The following is a 25,957-nucleotide window of genomic DNA, read 5'->3' on the forward strand; positions in this document are numbered from 1 at the left end:
TTTATGAAGGTGAAAATAAAATGTTTGCATGCTGAAGACTGACATTTCTGCCTATTGCCTCAGCCTAACATTCAGTATTTAAAATGCACCTTAAATGGATGCTCACACTGAATTTCAGGAAGACAGACTCTTTATCTGTCTTGGAGTTAAGCTTGAAAAATACTCAATAATGCAGCAGGCAATTTCAGCTGTGGGGTAGGAAGAAGACAGAGGGACTAAAACCAACTTCTCCAATGGAGTTCAAGAACTGGCAGACATGATAAGGTGTTAGGAAAAGCAGAAGAAAACACTCCAAAACATGCAAGCAAGCAAGCAAGCAAGCAAGCAAGCAAGCAAACAAACAAACAAAACAAAACCCCCAAAAGACAAACACCCCTCCTAAAAAACCACCAAAACCTCCAAAAACCCAAATAAAAACTCCCAACCAACCAAAAAAAAAAAAAAAACCAACAAAAGCACCAAAAAACCCACCAAAAACAGAAAAACCCAAGCAACTAAACAAACAACACACACAAAAAACCCCAAAAAACCCAAAGCACACCTAAAAGACCCAACCCAATTGAAAAACAAACCTACACAAACAAAACCAAACCTCCTGAAAAATCCCTCAAAACTAAAATTAAAAAACAAGACAGAAACAAACAAGCAACCACAAAAACCAAGAGGAAAACCCCCGAACTCAAAACAAATCCCAACCAAACCCAAATAACCAACCAAAAAACTCCCCAAAAATGAATAAAACAAAGAAAGAGGAAACAAGCCAGATTTAAGCCACTGCTGAGATGGAGGCGCCACCAATATCTGCTGGCAGCAATATATTGTAATTCCTACCCACAGGTATCAAATTCACTAATTTGGCATCACAAAAAGTGTCCTGAAGGCTGCCAATCCTGCAGCTGAGAGCAAAGGAAGAAGAAACTTCCACTGAACTGGGTGAAAAAGAAGCCAGAAAGAAAAACCTTTTCGTGTAGTCACTGCAGAATATTTGCATCTACCAATTTACAGTGAAGGTTAAAAAAAAAAAAAAAAGCCCAAAAACCTAAAAGAAGGAAAGTATTAAAATGCTAGAATAATAGAGATCACACAAAATAAAATCAGGGAGTGAAATGTTAAATTTAATAAGCTTCCTGCTCTTACAGCAACATTTCGTGTTGAATTGCTAAAAGTACTTTAAAGAAAGGCAAGTTCAGGCACTTGAATGATGGTGCCAGAAGCTGTAGCACTTTTCTGTTATCTCTCTGCTCAAGAATAATCCATCTGTGTACAGGGACAGCAAAGGGTATCTCACAACCTGTGTGTTTAATGCAGGTCTGAGAGGTGTGTGTGCTGTGCAATATCAAAACCTTCTAAAATCCCATTTTTCTTGGTTCTCAACACAACAGAAAATAAGTTTCTCTGTGGGAAAGTGTTTGAGAAAGCAATGTTGAAGCACAACGGCCTCACTGCCCACATTTTGGTGCCAGAAAATGTGATTTTACAGGAAGCATCCAGCAGGAAGCTGATGCCATGAAGGTACAGAGGCTGGGATGTTCCTTGCTCTCTTCTTTAGCTGTTCAGGAGACTCTAAAATGTGATGTGGATCAGTTTTCATTTCCACTTAATAGTGGTGAAATAAGGAATTCAGAGAGTGGTGTTTTACCAGTCATTACATACTTCAATAAATCTCTTGTTTCTTTAATCTTACCCCTCTTCCAAAAGCTGGGAGTGTAATTTACTTCCTTCCCCATACAGGTTTCTTGGACTGACATTTTAATCCTGTTTTTCCTCATACCTTTGCATTTATCGATCACATTTTGTCTCATATAAGTTTGTAAAATTTACAATAACCCACAGCCCAGAGAAGTAATCCTGAATATTTAAATTCCTACCTGAGACTTAATTGACTGTAAATACATTGACCACAAATTAAAAATCACATGGTGAGACACAGCTTCCCACTTGGTGTGGAGAAGAAATAGCAATAATTGATTTTTACAACTCAGCCACCTAGAGCACAAACATAAACACCACTTATCCTAGCAGCTGAAAATGGAACCACAGACCTTATTTGTACACACTACAAGTGATCTTAAATTAACTGTGCTGCTACTGGAGGTGCACGTACTGGAAAACAGTTCAAGCTGCAAGAGACAAGGTGGCGTTTCCTCTGGTGATTCTGAAAATGACCCAAATCTTTCCATCTATCCATTTAAAAGTTCTAAATGATCACAAGTGAAACAAACCAAAAATCTTTGTTCTCCTCTCTGTTTAGAAATCGGTAGCCAAGTCACACATTCTGTGTAAAATACAATTCATCTTCACCTTTTTTGTTTTCAAACTCTAGTCCAAGCTAAAAGGTCTGGCATCACGTATTGTTATGATTATTAGTATCAGTATCCAAATGATTAAAAAAAAGACTGCTGGCCATTTTTTTATTTCATTTTCCTATAATTGTAAATAATATGTTAATATATCTTTTTATGACTCCAGTGTTTTAGGAAATGCTCTAGAGGTGTTTTACACCTGCATCTCACATTCCCAAACCAATGGGGGTTTTCACTCCTAGGAGGACCACTAAGAACCATTAAATATGTGTGAATTTAATTTATCCTGCAATTCATTTTTCATTTCATTGCTTTTTATTTTATAGTTTCCTCTGTGATTTTTTTGCTGGTATCTCCCTCAGCAGTAACAATCACTCAAGTTTCAGGACAGTCTTCCCTAACACATTTCAGTTTTAACCAGGACTAAACCCAAAATGATTTTTTCTGAAATATTTCAGAGATGAAATTTGGGTCAAACACTGCACATCTTGCAGTTTTCCAGTGCAAACCAAAGGAGCTGATTTTATGTATGATATTTCACATAAAAACGTGTTATTCTCAGCACTGAGAGAGGATTTCTCTCTACATTGGCCTTTCCTGATGACAAAACCCATTCCCACGATCAAGTTCTTTACTGTGTTTCAGAAGAAGATCCCTAAAAAATAATTCCTGTATTTATATGGTTTTCTAAGAGCAGACTGACAACTTATAAATAGCAACAGTAAGAGATCTGATTTAATTCAGAATAAGAGCAAATATTTTTTTTCCTGAATTGAGGAGCTCCTTCCACATCCAGAATTCCAAGTTACAGCAATACCAGCTTTTAAATATAAATTTAATGTTTTATCTCTGGTCAAGGAACACCACGTGGAAGGACACTGCAACACGCACCTTGTTTGGTGTTGAAAAATGAAAAAAACAATTTTACACTTACAAGAAAGAAACAAAACCAATTAGAAAAGCCAGAAACAAAATGTTTGGTCCCCAGCTAAACATTGTCTGAGATGCTGATGGCCAGGCCATGCTTTTAGATGATCTGTAGGAATTGCACTGTTATTACATCTGTGTCACTTTGCGGGGAACACAATTATCTGAAGCTCAGGAGTCCATAATTGTAAGAGAAAGTTGCTAAGTTCTGCACATGATACTTAAAGGAATTTTTTTAAGAAATTCAAATTTTGTAAGACATATTACTTATATGAATTTTAAACCAGGTATATAGTTTTTATAATAATTTTATTAAATGCAGATAGAAGGGAAAACAGAGTATTTCAAACATGACAAGCCAAAACATCCAAGATGTACCACATTAAAAGCCCTCAAAATAAAAATCCCTTCATTTTTAGAACTTAGACACTATCCAGACAGAGAACTGAAAGCATTTTCCCCAGATTGATAAATCTGATTTTGATACACAGCTGATTCTTTGGAACAGCTGATTTATTTCTCAAGCTGAGCAGTTTTAATTTGTTCCAGCAGTTATGGGCAGTGAAATCATTGCCACAAATGCAAGGTGGGACTGTTGAGCCCAGCAGATCCTGGATAACTTTACTTTTCACCGGTTGACTTTATTGCTGGTATTTAGGGAAAGGAACCCAAACAGGAGAAAACCACAAACTACTTATAGATCTTTCTAGATGATAACACCCTCTCTCACAGTGTAATAGCTCAAACCAATTTTTAAAAAACTGAATATTTTAAAATGCAGTGTGATACTGCTGAGGACAAAAATGCACACACACCAATTCTGCAAAGAATTAGAGCTATAATTTTATTGAGTATTCCCAGACTGCTCCACTGTGGTGGGTGCACTGACAAACCATGGACACTTACTTCATAAATACAATAAAGTTCTTCCTACCAACATGAATTATATAAACTCAGAGGGGGAAAAGTCCCCTTAAAAATCTTATTTTCAAAGTTTCTCCAGGCTACCAAAGCTGCTGTCTTTGCTCACAAGCTGCAGGTGCAGCCCTGGTGATGTTTCATTCTCCCATCACCATGTGTTCACAACCCAGGATGGTTCTCAAGCTTCTGGCACTTCTCTGTACCTGCCCTGCTCAGAATCCTTAACTTTTCCCTCCTTCCCCTGCAATTGCCCCACCTGCTGCACTGGAACTGAGGCTGGCTGTGAACCTGAGCCAAATCCAGCTGACTCTGCCCTTCTGTTGCAGCTTGAGACTATCTCAGATTTACAGAAAAGGGAATGCTGCAAAAATGGGGAACACGGGAGGAGGATCAGCACTTGGGGGAGGGTGGTGGATCCTGGGACAGAGAATGAGGTGTAGCTGCTGGAAGGGGGGAGACAAAACATGGGAAAGCTCTGGAAAACCAGGAGACCATGAGAGTGTCAAGGGGAGAGCTGAAAGAGTTCCAAGGGGCTAAAAAGAAACAAGAAGTTTTTAGACTGACAGATACAGGTGCTGGTTCTGCACAGACCAGGCTGAGGCACAGCACATCCTCAGGCTCCAGCTGTGACATTCCACAGCTGGAATGGGGATCCCTCCTTCCCTGCACAAATAACAGCCTCAGCAGACAATTCACTCCAAAATGGCTTTAAAGAGGTGCTGGGGGATCCCTCCCTCCTCGTCCTCCTTCCTTTTACTGCTGTAACCAAATGCTGCATTTATTGGGTCTGGAGTACAAACTCTATTTTTTAACAATGTGTCATGCCATGACTTTACTGTAAATACGGTCAATATTAACTATGAACTAAAATAGTACATTACAGAGATATTTTACAGCCTTACACTGCACCTCACAAATCCATTTTCTTTTCAGTGTAAGTAGTTCACCATTGCTGTTTCAAAATGCAGGAGATGCATGTTTCTACTTTTTAATTTGCTGGCTTTGCTTATTCTCACTGAAGTAATAAACTTTGATTTATATTTATTTACATATGGTAGATATATATTTGTTATATATTCATATATAACCAATATAAATGTTTTTAATATGTATATACACATTTATATGTATTTTCCTGCCTAACTTTACTACTTGAAATATATATTTGTATCTCAAGTAGTTATGCTAGGCAGGAAAATAAAGTCCTTTTTGCTCATGTGCCTTACTGTAATAATGCTCTCCTGAAGCATTAGGTCAGCTCTACTGTGGCAAACAAGGCTAAAAATAATACTTGATAATAGTGTGGATTGAGGTAAAACGAGCACGAGCAGCTGCCACTAGATGGCAAGACAGGCTCACATTACTTTGCAGGGCTGGGTTTGGGCTGGTTTTTATTTTTTTTCCCTTTATATAAGAGGAATATGTAACATTTGTATTTCAAACATGGTGTCGACACTTCTCTCCCATGCCATTCCAAGTTTATCTGGTGATCTGAAGTTGGTGAACGAAGCCAACCACTCGAAAAGCCCTTTAGAAAACACAGGCACCACAGAAATAATGTTTACTGGTAAGTTGAACTGGAAGATTATAAAAAAATGATCTCTTTAATCTCTTAAAAAAAGAGATTTTTAACAAATGTGCTGAAAAAAAGTAATGTGTTTAAAGAAAGGGCGCTTCACTTATGTGTGAAAAGGTAGAGACAAGTGTTAGAATTTGACTTTTAACAGAATTACCAAATTAAATAAATGAACTGTCAACTGTAGAACAACCTGCTTGCCCTACAACTCCCAGCAGGGTCTCAGGTGAGTGCCTCTAAAGCCACTCACACAGCCACGGAACAGAGGAGCAGAGGACAACTGGGGTTTAATTAAACATACATTTAGGTGTTTCTCCTAATTGCAGAGCAAAAGCAGCAGGCAGGGTCAGTGCTGGGTGTCAGTAACTTGGAGAACCAGCGCAAGGTGCCCCTGCCCACAGCTGGGTTTGGAACACGAGTGGCTTTAAGGTACCTTCCAACCCGTTCTATGCTGCTCTGTTTTAAACTCTGCATTTAGGAATGCTAAAACTGGAAATTTAACTAAAAGGTAAATAAAATCCTGTGAAATCAATAGTTTACATTCTGTTTAAAAACTCCAAACACCTCAATGAACACATACTCCCAAACTTCCCTCTGGCCTCTGCTCATTTGCTTACTAACACCAGCACTGTCCACATGGATCAAATAAATGGTCTGCAAAACCACAAATGTAGCATCTCTCAAATTGTTTAGCTGCCTTAAAATATCAGTGAAGAGCAGGATGGAAAGGGTCCTGAGTACCTGAAGAGCAGCAGTTGCACCTGCAAGACTGGATGTGGAAACCTGAAAGTCTCTGAATTCTATGACCCGTGGAAGATTTAACTGACTGTAACTGAGTTTGTAAGAGCCTTGTGTAAAGCTGTGGCTGCTGACATGATCTACATCCACTAACATCAGACCCAAAGGTAATTATTTATTATGATCCTATTCAGTCTTTCAGTTGCTCAGTTGCTATGTCAGGGTGAGAGAGGGCTCCAGAACCAGGGACAAAGAGCAGGTCATGCTGATATCCATGACTGACCATATGAAGAAACTAACATATGATGTGGATTAAAAAGGTCTAAAGATTACTCAGAAAATGTCCCAAATGACTGTATTTTTTTATCACAGTAGCTAAGTGCCTTCCTCACACTTTATGTCCAGGATGTTATAGATGGGAAAATTGGAAAAGTATGAAATATTTCCAGACTCAGGCTGGGGCTGGTTGGGCACTTCAAACATGTATCAACAAATGCATCTCACCTCTATGCAATCTAGTATGGTTTCATTACTTCTAGTGCCCAAAGTAGCTTTTTGGGTTACACTATTTGGAGTTAAAGAGTCCTGTATGGTAGAACTCTTGTGTCCCACACATTCAATTGTTGCTCCTAATGAACCAAGAGCAGGTTCAGTTTCTGTTTCACACAGTTACTTCCAGAGTCCCTCTGCAGCTCAAATTGAGAGAAGATGCAGACAAAAAGTATGTTTATGAACTTAAAGCTACATTCAAACACACACAGACCAGTGGAAGAAACTGAGGCACATGCTAACTCCACAAAAATACCGACTGTTCAAATTTCACTTTTGACAGTGCAAACAATTTCCACTGAAAATGAAAAAACCTACAGACAAAACCCCAAAACCTCATTTATTTGATAACAACAGTTGTGTACAACCTCACCACTGTGGCATTTTTTTGGACAGTCAGCACTGTAGTGACCCATCATTCCTTACCTAAACTGAAGTATTAAAGTACAACTACAGAGAGATATAAGACAAATTCAGCTACTGCCTGCAGAACCTCTGCCTCTGTAGAGCAGGCATGAAGTGCCACAGGTTGCTAATTAACATCAGTGCTAATGGTCCACCTGCATGAGAAAACCTCATTTTACAAAGAGCAGAGTTTTACCACATACTGTCTGAGAAACAATTCTCCTGTATTTTTCTACCTCCACATGCTACACTAGGCTACACTAGCAGACTGCATTATTTTTTTAAAATAAAGTATACTCCTTTTCTTCTATAAAAAATAAATGTCTCAAAAATCATGTTAGAGGTCAGCAGTGCCAACCAAAATCGACTCCTGTTGTTGTTTCTTCATTCCCAGCACATTTCCCTCCTGGACCGTGACATTCCCCTGCTCTGACAGGAACAAACTGCAGCAGCAATGATCCCACCTTGCTTACATCCCTGTGAGTGCTCAGTACCCACCCAAAACACGAGTGCAAGAGGGAAGAAATGACTTTAAATTATCTGTGATCCCTGAGTTCTGCAAGCAGAGCTGGCAGGTGCTGGCTGTCAGCAGCTTCAGCTCAGCCCAACCCAAACAACTCCTGAAAGCAACAACAGGATCATTCCAGGGTGACCTTCCAGATACATTTCGGGCTAAAGGAATTAAAATGTTACGAGGCCTTTGTGGAGCAGAGTCTCGGTGCACTAAATATAGACACAAGCACCTCTCTCCTGCTCTGCCCATGTGGACTGACTGGAGAACAAACTGTCTGCTGCCATAATCTGGGAGTGAGGGGCAGGTCTCAGCTCCATAGAGTGAGGGTTGCCAGCTCTCAGACCCAGACAGATGAGCCTGTTCTCTGTGGTTTGTTTTACCCTGGGATCACAGGAACTGCAGGAGAGGATGGAGAAGGAGCCTGTCCAGGTAAAGGTCTAGCAGAAGAGCAGCACCCATGCAGGAAGGAGGAGGTTTCCACCGTGAGTTTCCCTTTCTTGCCTGTGATTTCACCTGCCTTTCACAGCGGCAGATGATGCCCCTCCGTTTTCGAGTTTCACACATGCAGGCTCTGTCTGCCAGCACATTTCCTTGTCCCGGGGCGAGCTGACCTTGGTGAGGCTGAGCTCTGAGGAAGGTTTCAGAGCCTGGCACCAAGCGCTGCCTGACAACACCCACAGCAGCAGCAGGGCTGTCTGCACTCACAGCCTCACACTGCCATGGGACCCTCTGCACTTTGGCTTAGCTCCCCTTGCTGGGACTGCTCCCACACACATCAATGCACCCACTACCACACCTCATTTCCAATCTTAAGCATTCTTAAGCACACAGCTACAGCAAGAATTAATAATGTCTTGGAAAATGTTCCTTTTCACTCTCTGGCCTTGTAAAAAGAGCAGGATGATGTTGTGGCTTCAAGTTAGACTCAAGACAGATACTGGCATACAATGAGACTTTACCCGCACTCAGCTTTCTATCAGATTGTCTTTCTTACAACTTCAAAGATCTGGAGTGGCTAGAAGTCTATTCACACTTTTAAAAACAAAACTCCCACATCCTCCTTCTGCAAAACCTTTAAAATAGTTACTCTCTCCTCTGTACTTCACACACTTGTCCCATCTGTGCCCCTTCCCCATGTTAGTAGTCATCACAGACAATAACAAAAAAAGTTAATTCCTCTGACATCACAACTGAAGTGGGAGGCTGAAGTAAAAATTTTTTTTTTTAAAAAAGCGAAATATTGATATACTCTAAAAATTAAGAGCAAAATTATGTACAAAAGAGCCTACCTAACCAGCTGCTCAAAGCACTAAAAGCAGAAATAAATTAATTAATAAGTTCTGCCAGCTCCCGAGAATTTTGTGACTGGCAGCAGCCAGATATTTTCCACTTCACTTCCAAGTGTCTTTTAATTCATGTGTTACAAATCAAGCCTCAGTTTGGCAGTGTGGAGGGAAACCACTGAGTTTTGGTGAGGAGGAGATGTAAGCCCAGCCTGGGAGCAGTGCAGCCTCAGGTCACAAACACCACACTGGGCGTGCACTGAAATGTCATTTCTTCCACCATCATATGCTGTGCTGTTACTGCCCAAAGTGCTAAATGGGTGTTCAGCTCCACGTAGGACAGACCTGAACAGAAGCAGCACATGGTCTAAATCCCTGACTTAGCTTTTCTAGGCAGTGGTGTTGAGGTCTTCAAGGTGCAGGGCAATGCTCAGTGAGATGTTCTGCATTGCCCAGGCTGAATTCCCACAAAAGCTCAGGAATCTGGTCTGTGGCTTTAGCACAGAGCCGAACACAACCAACAACATTCTGACTTTAAAATCTCCATGGAATGGTACGTATATTATCATAAGAAATTATTTAAATATTGTACTCAAGCATTTTTTGATCTCTGCTAAAAACCTGGCACCGTTTCTTATTCTGTGTGCTGTACTACTTCATAAATTAAATACTCATCAGTCAGGTCCCTTCCTTCCCACCTGTCCACTTCTGTTTAAAAATAAACTCTCAAATATTGCACCACACAGTGAGACATAGTTCAGAACAGGACCTTTTCTACAGACTTGCAAACAGTATTACAGAGGATTTTCTATCCTAAAATTCCTGTAATCATAATTTTTTTTTTTTCTGAATACCTGAAAAAACCCCGGTGGTACTGGACCTACTGGCATGCCATCTCCTGGGGGAATGTTTCCTAGCACTGGGCTGGGAGCTGCTGCAGCACTCTGAAAAGAACAAAGGGAGAATAAACCTTTGTCATTGCATGGTAGGCATTAAACTCCCCCCAAAAAAACCCCAAACCTGACCAAAGTGCAGAAAATAATTATCTGGATATGTCATTATGCCATTGTTTCATCTAAAGGTAAATTAAAATTGTTTAGCCTTTTGTCTATACGAGTTACCATGATCTGTTGAAATAACAAATGTATTTTGAGGGGAATGGTGCTAGATATTGCACAGGCCAATTAGGCAAAGCTTGACTGAATTTTAAAAAATGTTGTATCTGAGTGTCTCTACATGCACCAATGTGAATATAAGTTGCATACTTCTTGTCTCTGCATATGAACAGTCTCACACATGCACAAGGATATATACAGAGCATAGAAAAAGTAATTTATGCATTTTATCAGCAATTTCTAAGCACTTTAAAGATAATTTCAGCAGCCTGTAATATTTTTTAAGAACATTAACAAGCTTCAAAACAGGGCTGTTATAAACAGTACAAGAAGGGATGCTCATGATTCTGCTGGTAATGCTCAAGATTTTACCAACCCCAAAAATAACCACCATGACAAATTAGAAGAATTCAGGTTACGTTTTTGGAAGGGAAAAGAAAAAAGGGATTTCTAAGGAGTGAATCAGAGGATGAAATTAGTTACCTTTGCAAATCCTTCAGCTGGAATAAGCGAGTAAAGAATATTGCTCCTGGCAATTTTCATGCAGGAGATTGTCACAGAAAAGAGAAGCCAAACTGTTTCTGTTGTCATGTGCTGGAACCTCAATTACTTTTAATTTCTGACATTCTTCCTTCCTACAATGTGTTTCTGTATGGCATGAGGCTTAATCACCTATAAATGCTCAAAATCTTGAGTGAAAGTACTGGAGCACACAGAATGCTCCCAGAGCCACTGGCAGGTTACTAATGACCTGCCAAAGCCTGCCCTGCAAAACACACAGATATTAAATTATCACTCCATTTACTGTGCACGCACACTCGATACCCTAAAGATGCAGATCTGGAAATTGCATTTCCAGGTGTTTGGCACAATACCTAGGAAAGGAAAGAATGCTGCTAGAAAGATCTGAAGACTGGCACAAAAGGAGGGATGACCTTTTCCAACCAAGCAGAAAGGAAACATTCAGTTAATCACCACAGATTTCTTCATGGCTTAAGCTGTGTTTTAGAATTAAAGTTCTGAACAACTAGCAGTAACATATTTAGCATCCAAGCTGAATGTTCTTTGGAAAAGTCTGGAATGTATCACTGAAATATAAAGTTTGCAAAAGACGCTGGATTTCAAAATGAGTGCAAGGCTTTTATTCATGAAGAAATCACCTAATAAAGGGTATTGTCTATGCAAGGATCAGTGCTGAAACACAGTAGAACTGCAGCTGACAGGGAAAGCCAGCCAGGTGAGCTGGATGCAGCAAATCCTTTGGAATTATAACCACAAATCATGCAGGGAGAGGCCACCACAAAGCAGCCAGAGAAGCTGTGGCCAAAAAACGTGGTGCTCTGCCAGCCACTGCCATTCATGTCAAATAATTATTTTTGTATCATTTCCATTTCCAAAGGGAAACAGGAAAAAAGCTGTTGGTTTGTTGCTGTTTGAGGGTTTCTTTAAGAAAATATGATCTCTTTAAGCATCAATGTGGAATAAACCCATTGAGAGGCACAGTCTGAGTGGAGCATGCTGGATGCATATAATACAGGTACAGGTTTTCTGGATGAAGGATGACAACAGCAGCACTGATGGAGAAAATCAATGATGTTAAAAGCTGAGCATCTCGAAATGGCCCAAAGAGCCTGAGCTGCAACCAAGGAGGAGCAGCCCATTAAAGGGGCACTGCTGGGCTTCACTGCAGCACCATCATCCCCCAGTGCCCTCACTGGGCATGGCAGGTGCCACTGGCCACGGGATGTGTCCCCTGCCAGGTCCTTGGGGTGACAGGGGAGGGAACAGCCCCTTGGGATGAAGAGCTCCTGCAGGGACACAGCACCCTGCTGCTGACAGTTCATGCTCTTTCCCACTTTGAAAATTATTCCTCAAAAACCCCCAGCAAATTTAGTTAAGACATAGAGGGGAAGGGAGAAATAATGACTATTCCAGAACAAAGGGAGAAAAGGATTGAAGTTATAACTGTTAGCCATTTGCTGGCTAAAAAGGCTTTGTAAGAAATATACCTAAAAATAACATTTTCATAATTGTCTCAGAGAGGTGGGTTTTTTCTGCATCTCCCCTGGCGGTGACACCAGAGGAACCCAGCCCCGTTGCTGGTGAATCACCAGGAACTGGCAGGGTGGGACTCGTTGTGCTGGGTTTGATTTTCAGTGGGTTTTCTGTGGATTCAGTGGAGTTTCAGTGCAAACCCCCTGCCCTGCCCCTGTGAGAGGAGTGAGGGAGGGAGGACTCAGAGTCTGCGTGGCCACGGCAGCAGGGCAGAGCTGCAGTGCCATAACCCCCAGAATTCTGCAGTTACACTCTCAGGTGTCACAGATACCTCCATTCCTACCCTTCATTATAAAATGCACTGGCTTTTTTTTTCTGTTTTCATGTTTGTTTGGGATTTTCTTCCCTGATGGCCAATGAAGTCCCAAAGCCAGAAATAAAGTATTTTCAGTGTTTTGGGTATATTACATTTTCTAGCTTGTGCTAAATAATGAATCTTTTAAGAACTTCTACCAGGTAGATCAATAAACAAACCTGCAACTGCTGCATGGAAATATTCTTATTTATTCTATCCTGATGAATTATTCATTCTTTTTCCACAGTCCCATAGCAAACCATGGCCTCCTTTTGCATGCCTTACAAGTTGTTCATCATTTATACTTCCATTAGTTTGACATTTTAAATATTTGCAAATTGCTTTCCCTGCTTTTCATAAAAAGATGAAATCGGAAAACTTAGATGGTATAAACTCCTTGTACCGTAGCTAACCTCCTTAAAAATGGAAATCTGTATTTGCTTTTGCAGCTAAAATAATGAATTTATACTAATGAATGTATAATAATTTACAATTATTAATTAAATCTATGTACTTGACTGAAAGTTATTATGGTCATTCCTTCTCTACCCAAGTTACTCTTGGCAATGCAAAAATAGATTATTAAGTAACTAATAAAACTAGCTATGGTTTAGGATGGATTTTATAATAAAGAAATCCCAAAGTAAATAAAATGTTAAGTAAAATCATTTAGCTATTCCACTAGTATAGTATCTGAAGTATAAAAATCCAGAGATAAACCTGCAATGCTCATTTTTTGAGGCCATCCCAAGAAGTGGCTGATGAAGTAAGCTTACAAAGAATTTCACTTGAAACCAAAAAATGATACAAAGAAATTACTTGACTTTATAAAAATTCTCACCTGGCTCTTTCCTTCACCAAGACATTCAATTTCAGGTATTTTGCTTACACTAAAACTTCCTTATTTCAATCCAAAGTTTATCATGTTACTAAATTTGTCCCCTCAGGGGAAAGTTCTATTTTTAAGAAGTCTCACTGATGGGAAATGATGTAACCAACTGGATGATGGAGGGGAGGAGCTGGACCCTACAAATAAAAGTGTTAGACACCCAATTAATTCCCTCATCCCTTCTCCCTCCTCCACGTCAGCCCTAAATCTACTCGTATCATTTAGGAACACAATATTTTCATATATTCATACAAGCAACCAAAGCATGCCATCTCCAGACAAAGACATTCTGCCATGGATGGTACAGACACAATCAGCTGAACTAGAGCAGAAATCTCTACATTTCTGAGATCAACATCTCAGGATATTTTATACACGCTGGTGTTGGGTTAATGAAACACCTCGAACGGTGAATGTGGAATGTGAAGGACAATGCAGGAAACCACAACCATGTTTGAAATGCTGGTGAGAGCAGCACAGTCAGAAGGAAAAACACAAAATGTCAAAACTTAAACAATTCCTGGTTGTTTTTTTTTTCTTTTCTCTTTCTCCTTTTCTGGGGGCAGGGAATAAATATCCAGTTCATTAACTTAGAGAACTATGGGAAGTAAGGAATTTAAACATAGTTGTAGGTTGGTTTTGGTTTTTTTTTTCTGGAAAGACGGATGATGGATGATTATTATTTCCAGTCATATTTACCACCTGTTTAATTTCTGGTCATTGATAGCTTTGAAGTGCAAGGCATACTGCAGCCAGTACCATAAAAAAATACTGAATTTCCTTCCGTAAACATTTCAATTTGTAATTTACCAAGTCCTTCTAAAACACCAGCTGGTTCCTGTAACAGACCTTCCCTATTTGCACCCATCACAAAATAAAGAGGTATTAAAGGAACTACACTGATTAACCACTAGCAACCTCCTTGCTTTCTCCAAGATGGAACAAAAAACTACTCATCACTCTGAACAACAAAATAAATAAAATTTCAAATACTTTAAGTAAGTCTCTGTGCCTCTTACAAAGCCTCTGAACATGTGGCTGCACACCAAGAAGCCAAAACCCCCAGACTGAGCAGCCTTGGTTTACTCAACACAGATTGGAAGGTCATGCCCAAAAAAGGTGGATTCATCACACTGAAAGAGGCAGGTAATTCGAAAGATCTGGATCATGAGACCTAATTAAACCCTGGCGTAGCTCCACTGATATATATTTGTCTGAACTGCTTAATTTCTGTTGTGTAACAAGAAGGCATTCACATGACTGCACAAGTCTGAGAACTGGGACTGTGGAAGGTCATTCCTTACAACTTCTCAGTTTTCCTCCAATCCCAGCTCCCTATGGTTTCATCTGGATTCTGCTATTTTATTTCTCTTCATTCCATCTTATTTATGAGTAACAAAGAATAATAAAAATAATGATGCCATCAATGCAGATGAAAAAAACCCCACATTTATTCCTTTTCTTGGAAACAAAAAAAGGGTTGCACCAGCAGATGTGGTCATTCAGGGAAGAGCAGATCTGTTGATAATAATGATGATGATGATGAAGGGGTCCTCTGAGACTTCACCCATCCTTCTTCCCCGTGAAATAATTCTAGCCCCAAACCCACCTCACTCCAGCAAATATCTGAGGTGGGATCACAGTTTGTATCCCAGTGCCCAGTCTGGGGATTTCATCCTGCTTAGCTGAGACAGAAAAATTTCATTACAGCGCTAAAAACTGGCTACTGAGTTGGAATATAAATTAATTTTGAGCAAAGCTTTGTTATCAGTGAATAAAAGGACTTCAAATTCCTGTTAAAAGACAGCATTTCCATCCCGTCTCTCAGCTGCTGCTTCTTGGATTATTTAGAACATAACTTCCAGATGAGGTTTTCTCAAAATTATGGTTATAAAGAAAAGGTATTTAAATGAAACCTTCATTATTGCCCAGAAGTTAATAAAATCCATACTATGTATAGGTACCAGCGGACTGTTCACTGACAAAAAGGTGCAAGAGTAATTTGTGTTGCAGATGTGGAAAAAAAACCTATGACATTCTTTTGAATTTCTGCCCATTTTTCTGGGTTATTTTTTTTCCAAAACAGACCTGTACTGAAAGGCAGAATACCCAGCTTTCCCCAGGTGGAGAATCACACAATCACAGCATGAGCCAGGTTGGCAAGGACCTTTGGGACCATCAAGTCCCACCTGCGACCCAACAGCTCCTCATCAGCTAAACCATGGCACCGAGTGCCACGTCCAGGGCGGTGACTCCACACCTCCCTGGGCAGCCCATCCCAGTGAAGTTCTTCATGAAGATTCAGAAATGACACCTCAAGCAATGCTTTCAGCCCGTTTTCTGTGAGGGCGAGGGCACTCCTTTGAGGTGGATTCCCAGGTCTGTGCCTGTGTGCAGGGCGAGGGTCCCAGCCCAGGACCCTCCCGAGCTGCAGCAGCACCGTCAGCCCCAGCAGGAACCCCCACGCTGCCAACAACAAAAGGCACTTGAGGACACAAAACGCTGCTGCTGTTGAAGCCTGGAGCCGAGTTGCAGTGATATTTCAACAAAATGACTTCTTTTCCAGAAGTGACACTTACACCCCTCCTCCAGACTCCCTGGAGACCGAGGCAGCTTTGCTCGCAGGCGCAGGATCCCCCGCACGCTCCCCGCGCTGCTCTGCTCCTGCCTCCCCCCGGATCACACGAGGGCCGCTGCACACCGGGGCCTGCCCCTGCCTGCCCGGAACACGCTCCCCTCGCACAGGCAACGCCTCGGCCCCCACACCTTCTGTCTCCAGCTGGGTTTTTAAATTCCAGATATTCCCCGTGCTCGAGACACGCCACGCTGCACAAAGAGGATGATCGCTGCTCATCCTTCTCTCCTTCTTCCCCAACACACTCTTCCATTTTTTCCCATGCTCTACAGATAATTCATGGTTGGTACAATTGTGCTAATTGGACTAGTATGACAAGACTATCTCATACCCCGACTTCCCCTAGCAATTAAGTGGTTGGCACAGTGTCTTTTAATCATTTAATTAATCTAATTGTTAAACCCACTTTATTTTCCAAAGATTTTAAGATTGCCAGAGTATTGTATCCCAGTTCTTATGGCCCAGCACTCCACACGAGTCAAGTGCTTTTCCATTTTAGGAATATAGTGATTATTAAGATGAAAGTTTTTCTGTATCTCTCTGTCCTTTCCAAGTTATGAAACAAATGAACAAATATGCTGTGAGCTGAAAGACTAAAATTTGATTATGAAATGCAAAGTAGCCTGGTTTGGGGTTATCCTCAGGTCGCCTGGGAGTGATTCAGCAATGCTGGCAATACATGAACAACTTCAGAAAGGAAAATATACCAAAACCCCCTCAGTAATTCCCTCACAATTCAAAATGGATTTTTGTCTCCATATGTAGCTGACTGGAAAAGTCATATGCACAAAAAGATAAATTTTACTTCACAGGGACCTGAACTGCAAAATTTACTTCATGATGAAAATGTTTTTCTGCTTCTCCAGAGCCTGAAAAATAATTGTTCATTTGCATGTTCTTGTCTGGACCTTCATCTCATGAAATTCCTCTTTAATAACCATTTACTAAGATACCAACCGTGGATACATCTCCACTTTCCAAGAGTGTGCTCCATAAATTATGTCCTAAAATGTGAAAACATGTGACTTCACAACACTGTAATTCTGACAGCCTATTTTCATAAACAAATCTTACTGAAGCATCCATTTTGGGGTTTATTTGAACATTAGCTCCATTATCAATGGAATTAGCGGTACATAACACATAACACAATGCACACTTTAGAGTCTCCAGCCTGGAATTCACGGCTTTAAAGCCAGTGGTATTTCTTGGGTGTGCAGGTGCTGATGAATAAATACTTAATTCCCTAAGAAGTACATGTGCATTTGAAGAAAAATAGGACAAATTTAAAACTCATGGAAAGCTAGCCTCTAAAGTATCTCATTTTTCTCATGTTAGCTGAATATCTATCTTTGGATAAATGTAACTTGTTGAGCAGAGAGTTAACACCTCTAAGTGCTAAACCAGAATTAGGCACTGTGCTTATGAAGACCTCACATTTTCCTGCTGGTGATTATTTGCTATAAAGGAGTTATAGGGAGGAGTCAATGAGCAACAAAAGCCCCCCAGCCCACACTAGGGAGTACCAAAATTCAAGGAATTTCCATCCATCCATCCATCCATCCATCCATCCATCCATCCATCCATCCATCCATCCATCCATCCATCCATCCATCCATCCATCCATCCATCCTCCACAAACAGCAGAGGCAGAGCATGGCTCCAAGGATGTGGTTTTTGGATGTGCTTTTGGGAAAAAAAAAAGAAAAAAAAAAAAAAAACCACACAAACGAAAAACCAACGAAACAAAAAAAAATCCCCACAACGACATTAATTCCCTTTCTTTGGGAATTTGATTCAAGAAAACCAAGCCTGTGAGTGCCCAGCACACAGCCCAGGGCTGGTGAGGGTTGGGGCAAGGAGAAACAGCCCTGCCAGGAAAAACCTTGGCTCCAAACACGACCAAACTCGCTGGTGCCCAAGTCACACAGCAGAGCAGGTGAACCTGTCTCAGGTGGCTCCTCCTCAGGAACCAATTATTTTACACCCCATGGTGTGAAAATCCATAGCAGTGATAATGAGAGCTTGAATCTTTCAGGGTTAACTACCTCCTACAGCTCTTAAGCACACCTTTAAAAATCTTATTCTTCTGCTTACTTTATTATTATTCTGATTTTTAGGTGGTGCCCACACAGATACTGAAGGGATGGAGATCCATGCACAGCTATTCCACCTGGCTGGTCCATGGACTACTGGGTCACCCACACAGAAAACAGCAACTGATAGTGTATTTTTAAATACATTATGTTATACAAGGAACAAGATTCAAAATTCAGCTGATGCAAGAATGATTGCTGAAACTTCTGCTTCACCATGTAATTCTTCATTGCACTTCATTTAAAAAAAAAAAGAAAAAAGAGATCAGCTAAACCTAGGAATATGGTATGAAAAATTGCCTTCATAAACAGTTTTATACATGCACAGATTGCATATAGAAACAGACTGGGTTTAAATGAGAATTATGTGTATATGTATCTTCACTAAAAATGCAGATTTTGCAGTGAAGGAACTGTTAAAAGCAAAGCAGGTACAAACCCCCTTGTTTATATAAATAAATCAGGTCACATTACACTGATCCAAACCAAGAGCAAGCCTGTTTTCCCAGGGTCCCTGACTGAGTCTGTGAGTGCAGACCTGTCAGGGTCACCTTCACCTCAGCACTGTGTCCAAGATGGCCTAAAACTCCAGAGATTAATGTGAGCACTTAGTGGTTGCAATAATCCATATTTCACTATATATAAAAAACTGGCTTCCTCCCCAGCTAACACACAGAGGCTTACAGAAGGAAAAGGATAGATATATCCAGTTTAGCTCTGTTATTTAAAAGAATTATCTACAGGAGAGCAGCAGTCACCCATGTGCCACCTGAACAGCCCCCGGCCCACAATGTCTTTGGAATTAAATTTAAGCTCCAGGTTAAAACATAGCAGAATGAGAACTATGTAATGTACAGGCTGGAAACAAGAGAAAATGAGAACTGAAGTCAATTTGAAGCATTCTCCCCATACTAAACTACGGCAGAGGCATTTTCCAGGAGGAGGAAAATGTGGCTTTTATTGGGATTGCTCTAAATGGCAGCCAAGGCACAGAACTCTGAAGCTCCCCCATTCCACCATTTCCTCTTCTTCACTTCCATTTCTAAGCCTTCCCATCCCTCAAAACAACTCCAGCCTTTTCACTCTCTGGGGACTGCAGCCCATCACACAAAAATAAGCAGGTTTCTGCAGGCAGAGGGTCCCAGGGGAGGGATATTAATGCTTCCTACAAAAGCTGACAAAACTTAAATGTCAGGTAACAGTGGATAATTGTAGTACTTCATTTAACTGCCTCATCTACCCTAATAGCCTGCACAGAGCAAGCGCTGATGAAAGGGACTGCAGATTCCTGGCATGGTGAAGTTTCTCTCCTGCAATTAACTTAGAGCTGCTCACCTGTATGCTTGATGTCCCTTGTGCCTCCAGCTTCATGTGAAATGAACAGAAAACACTTTTGATTTTCCCTGCAAGTACCACTCCATGGAAGGGACTTTCCAGGACCTGTTTTCCAGAGAGCACCCTTTTTTGTCATTCCTTGTGATTACCATTTGCATGGATATTTTACGAATCAAGATCATACGCATCAGAGGCTGTTCTTACTTTCCATGCACTCAACTTGGTACCTCTTTAAAATGTCTGGAGTATTTCATTCCTACCCAGGTCTATTTCATCTGCTGCATAATTAAAATGTTACCACTCCAGCCTGAAAATCCAAGAGAAAGCTGCAAAGTTTGTATAGAAGAAGGACAATCGAGGTGTTATTTTTTCCCTTAGTGGCCCCACTTTGTTGCTATTCCTGTATGAACTTGTGTTTGCAGCACACTTTGTGCAATTGTACACACGGCAAAATTCACATTTAGCACAACCACTTCAGATTGGTGAAAGCCTAGCTAGAGCAGACTGCATGAAACAACTTGTAATCTTCAGACTGAAAACCACCCTAAAACACTGCACAATGTGTGAAAAGGTGACAAATATCTGAGTTTAAATATACACAATATGAAGGGTGGAAAGAATTTTTTCTTCTCAGGCTAAGGTAACACTATCACAAACTGCTATCAGCCACAGGAATGGACTTGCACAGGTTTTTCAATTATTTTTAAAATCCTTCTTTATTCCCAGGACAGTGTGTGCATTTTTAGCATGACAAAGGCACACTTGATAAAGCACTGTAAAAAAACATCAAAAAACCCAAACAGTGTCTTATTACTTTTCTAAGTGTAACTGTTAAATCCTTCTCATCCCAAACAACCCTCAACTCCACCAGTGCCCATTACTGTGGTGCTCCTCAAGCACTCAAGTTTTGAGTGTTATTTTGAAGCAGGAAACAAGGATTTAAAATAAAATAGAGTTTTTGCTGCAATACAGTAGGCAGCAAAGGCAAAATTACAAGGCAAAATTACAGGAGGCAAGGAAAGGCTGCTTGGTGTTTTCAAATTTTAGCTGTACCATGGTTGAGACATGAAGAGAAATATGTGTGGTACCTGCAGGGAGACTTGGGGCACCCCCAATACCCCAAACCTGGCCAGGCCCAACAGGTCCCACCAATGCCTGCAGCTGGGAGAAGGCTTTTGGGGTGACCTTTGGGGGGTCTCAGGAGGATGGGAGGATGGGGAAGGTAAATGCAAATGCTCCCATTAGTGCAGTTCTGAGTCACCTCCATCCCCACAATTAAAGAAGAAAGGGCAGAAAGTTCAGAATCTGATTGAAGAGGGCATCTTAAAACTGCCCACGGGTCTCAGAATCCTTGTAACCAGCATTTCACCCCAGAGATGGGAATGTTTTCCACAGGCAACCCTCCCCCATGCACTTTTTAGGCTGTTGCTTTTGGCTGAGGCTGCTGCTACAACAGGAAATAAAAATTATATTACTCAGGAAGGAAGCTAATGAGTTTCCCCTCCCCCCAACGCCATTAGACACTTCCTGAATAAAGGAGAAGCACATTAATATAAAGAACAGCCCTACGTGAGCAACCAGGCGCTCAACAGCTCCAGGATTAAAGCTGAATTCCATCTCTGGATGGACCAGGAATACCAGGTCAGCTGCCCTGAGGCACCCCCTCACTGCCCATCCTGCACTCAAACCACCCAAAATCAGCCACGATTTCATCACTTCCTCTGGGAGAACATGCCAGCAGATAAAACAGCTCCTTGTAAGGAGTGTTTTCCATGTGCTTACTCTCTTCATTTTGCTTTATTGTTCTGAATTTAAGAGGCTGTTTCATAAAACCCCAAATCTGGGCTTTTATTGTTCGGTTTGTTTTGGGAGTTCTTTAGGCTGAGGGATTTCCCAACCCGGGAAATATCCAGAGGCCAAAAAATAAACAAAATACCCAATGCCAGATTCATGGAAGCTTAGTGACTGACCCTGCTGTGTTATTAACATTCAGCACAATTTAAAGACGCAGCAGCTTCTTCAGTGATCAGGATGTAAATATTTTTGTGTCAATATTAAGACTTGTGTCATCACATTTTGATCATAGTTCATCTGTATTAGGTACTTTGGACTGTAGTTACCTCAATTAATTCTTGACATGTTGTTTTGTTTTTTCAAAATCAAGTTATAGTAAGTAATTTAACTCTTTTGCAACTCTGCAAAAAGGTAAGTGAGGACCATCTGAAATTTAAAAAAAAAATACAGAGGAGGGAAGTTTTGCACCTGTTTTCAGTCTTCACAGGAGCAAACCTTTCCAGCAAAGGAGCACCAAACAAACAAAATAACTGAGTTTAGAGCTCAGCATGAGCTTTTTTGACCACCCCAGCATGACCAACACTGACTGCTGCAGCCCTTGGAAAATTGACTTTTTTGCTTTGGCTTATCCTGTTCTTACTCCCTTTCTTTTCCTGGCTAACAAATATTTTGTTTTCTTGCCTTCTTCAGGCTCCTCCCAATTCCTCGATCCACCAGTACTTTTTACCTCTTTTCATTTACTTTAGTTGCTAAGACTTAATGGGAGCCTGGAAAAACAAACCACATTTTTGCGTTTTACTGGCACAAACGAACGGGGAATAAAAGTGTCCCACCTGGTAGCCTGTCTCTGCCACAGGCACAAAATGATAAAACTAATGAGAACAGAAGGATTTCCTGCCACAGTTTCTCCAGCTTCTGTACTCTGTAACATCTTCTGTATCAAAACTATGGCTATACTAGAATTATTAGTAGAACTAGAATTGTAATAGAATTATATAGAACTATAATAGAATTATATATTCCAGTAATATACTATTAGCATATTACTAGAACTATAATAGAATTATTTTATGCGCCTATCAGAGAGTTTTAATTTCAGACAAGACCTAACAGTGTAGAAAACAAAATAACTAAAAGTGTAACTGATATAATTTTACCTTTCCACATCCTCTTCCTAGTGTTACAATACATCAAGTGTTTTATTGTGCTTCTATGCTAAAAAAGGACCATTTCCTTATCACACTGAGACATTTGAGAGCGTGTCTGACACTGGATGTTGCCTTTCCACCAGGAGCTGAGACACTTGGATTTTTGTGCTTCGAGGAAATCGAGATGCATCAAGCAGCCACCATGGCACAGGGCATGTGGAGCCTCAGGATTTAATTACAAGATCCTTTTTTCTAAAGAGAAGCCACACAAAACCATGTTTAGAAGCAACAGGAATGTGTGATTTAACCCATGTGGATTAAATTCCTTTGCTCCTCACTGCGGATGAATGCCGTGTCACCTACGCCCATAAACAACACCTAAAAGGCAAAAAGATGGGGGAAAAAAAAAAGAAAATAAAAAAACCCAAAATATTTCTTTTTAATTTGTTTACCCATTTAAGAAGCACAGCTATTATTTCCAGCCAGAACTAGCGGCCTTTGGCCACGGTTCTGAACATACCTAGGGAGTGCTGTGAACAACAAAACAAGTTTAAATTATTAAAGAGGATTTCTCCAGGAAGCAGGAGGATGAGCTGGGCAGGGGCCAGCACTACCAGCCAGGTTTTGTCATGGGGACCCTACCTAAGCTGGAGACCTGCACAACACAACTCTTGGACAAAAACAATACATCACTCACAGCAAAATAAAAAGTGCACACGTGCACAAAACCTTCCCTCCCTGAAACTAAATGTTACTGAAAGGTTAAATTTCAGCTTGTGTTAATTCCACCGAAGAGCAGGATAACTCTGCAAGGAATTAATGCTAAATGAACCAAAATTCCCCCGAAAAAGAAAAGATTATGATATTTTGAATTGTTTGCCACATTGAAAATGTTACATGCTCTAAATTTGAGCACAAATGTATCAGTTTGAGCGTGTTTTTTCACACTCCTCACAGAGCCTGTCTTTAATCACCTGCCAAACATGCAACAGTTCCCAGCTTCTCCCAGCACAGCCCCTCTGCAGCTGTGCCTCCTGATACCAGCACACTGTCCCAAGACCAGGCCAAACTGCAAACTCACACAACGTTTACCCACAGCTTTTCTTATCAGTTGCAGCTAAGCAAGAACAAAATCTAACCTTCACACAACCTCCCAAATTGTTGCCCTACGACTCAACTCTTTTCTTTCATTTAGAAGGCAATGAACATTACATTTAGAAATGAAGGCACTAAACCATTCCGTTTCTCTGCTTTGGTTTTATTTATTTGGGAGACTTTTTTCTGATAACTTGTTGCAAGCACTGCAAGAGGGACTGAAGATCATTCCAAGATGATCTTGGGTTTTTAAGTAGCACAGGAATTTTTAAACTTCGGCATTCCCCGGGGTACAGCCCTTTATCTAGCCTGCAGGTGATGCTCTGAGCCTGCCAGCCCCAGCCCAAAACACACACACACGGCATTCTTACATACAGACAAAATGTAAGTGTTCTAAAAAGTGAGGACAAAAACAACAAGAAAACTTTATTCCAGGGGTTTGTTCCCTCCCTGGAAAGAAAGGACTTCCAAGTAATGAAGCAATAATTATTCTCACACCCTTATATTATCATTCATTTCACACACCATCATGCTTTTTGTTCAGAGAATTGCTCCAGTAGGCTTTACAAAAAAAGAAAAATCATAACTGCTTCATATCCATTTGTAATTTAGTAATGTTTTTCATTTTTGGTCTATCATACTGACACTGTCACTTAATATCCATATGAAGAGGAAGCTTCCTTTCACCTGGAGATCCCCAAAGTGCTGGGCACAGAAATCTGTTTATCTTGATGGTATTCAACGTCTTTGAAATTAAGATAGGAATATTCAAAGAATGCCTCCCACACCAAGCCTAAAGATAGAAATTTTTCATTCCCATTGTATATTCTGAACTCCAGAGCTGGCAGTTTCAGAGTTCGGAATTTCTGAGTGCACCGTTTTTGCTTCAGAAGAGAGAAAACACTGAACAATGACTTCATCAGAGCTCAGAAAATGTTTTAACCCTTGTTTAAAATAGGTTCATTTTGTCCTCATACTTTTCCTCAGGGAGAGAAACCCACCTGTTCTGCACCACTTTGACTCATTTATGAGGCAGAAGCACAGCATTGATGTAGCACTAAGTCCCCAGTTCGGAGCCACATGATACAGCAAAAACCTTCTGAACTGAATTTCCAGAAGTAAGACATCTCCGTTCTGACAAACTGAGTCATTGTGCTTCACTGCTGCAGTTAAGACTTCAAATAATACCACTGAAACAGTAATTTTAATATTTTCAGCTAATAAAGGCATTGCACAGGGCTGTTTTGAAGCTAAATCCAACAGTTCGAGGCACTGGAACTATACCAACTTTCAGCTTCATAGCAATGGCTATCCAAAATTTAAATCATTAACTAAATAAGGAAGGGGGGGGGAAATATCTTAAAAGTAAAAATAAAGCCTTTCTTGATATAGATTTTCAAAAGGAGTAAATGAAGCTTCCCTGAAAAGTCACGTTATTTAATGGTTCCTAACAGTTTCCTACAATCTTGCACATCCATTATATACTTAAATAAATAAGTTTCTTTGGTGTAGTAATAACAATGAGGAGTATCTTAATAGAAATCAGCATTCTGTACTTGGAGGGGCAAAAAAACTCCAGACCAAGCAGGATATAACTTCTCTGGGGACTGAGGAGACCTTGTGTGTAAACTGTCAACTCCTTCCTCTTCCCTCAGCAGCAGGAAAGGAAACATTAAGGGTGGGACATCACTTGCTTCTCTTACAAAGAAATCCCGGGGATCACAGATACCACAGAAAAAATACCTGTATCACTAACAGAAATGATTAATTTTATTCAGCAGGGAGAAAAACAAAAGCCCTGTAATTACAGTATTGCTGGCTTACACCAGAGGAGAGAGGTGAAGTAAATATAAAATAAGTACAGCTGGACTCTTTTTACTGCCTGGTAGCAAAGAGGGAAATAAACCCCTAGGATAAAGTTCTTCTTAAGAAATGGAGCAAGCTGAATTGTTAAAACCTTCCCAGAATTTAAGGGAAGAGAGTGCACTTACAGCCATCTACAGTGCTTGCATCTGTCCCAGCTAAGTCTCAATGAAATTTATGTCCATTTCATTCAAAATTAAGTTATGTTGGAAGAAGAACTTCTTACTCCAAAATTATTTAATTTATGACTTACAAGCAGGTACTGAGGTCACACAAAACTGAGGGTAGGGAACATCTGATCCTTTTTACTGCAGTGAGTGGCTGAAATGAAGAGTTTTGAGGGATGCTTTCAGAAAGGTCCAAGGCCCAAAGCAGTGTCTCGGTTTGTCTCCTGGTGCAGCCTTTTCCTTTGTTTTCCACA

The 25,957-nt window shown here is 40.5% G+C and overlaps 1 protein-coding gene across 4 annotated transcripts in view; it reads right to left on the reverse strand.

Moving 5' to 3' along the window:
* Window positions 1-25,957, reverse strand: part of SSBP2 (single stranded DNA binding protein 2) — a 135,952-nt gene that overhangs the window by 34,313 nt on the left and 75,682 nt on the right. For 2 of the 4 annotated variants that reach the window (XM_063179882.1, XM_063179883.1), the window contains exon 5: window positions 10,071-10,160. The exons of the other annotated variants lie outside the window; for them this stretch is intronic. In XM_063179882.1, the coding sequence (XP_063035952.1) occupies window positions 10,071-10,160 (90 nt within the window). The remainder of the gene's footprint in view (window positions 1-10,070; window positions 10,161-25,957) is intronic. 4 annotated transcript variants of the gene reach the window in all.

The sequence above is a fragment of the Melospiza melodia genome, chromosome Z, assembly GCF_035770615.1.
Source record: "Melospiza melodia melodia isolate bMelMel2 chromosome Z, bMelMel2.pri, whole genome shotgun sequence".
In the NCBI taxonomy this organism is placed as follows: Eukaryota; Metazoa; Chordata; class Aves; order Passeriformes; family Passerellidae; genus Melospiza; species Melospiza melodia.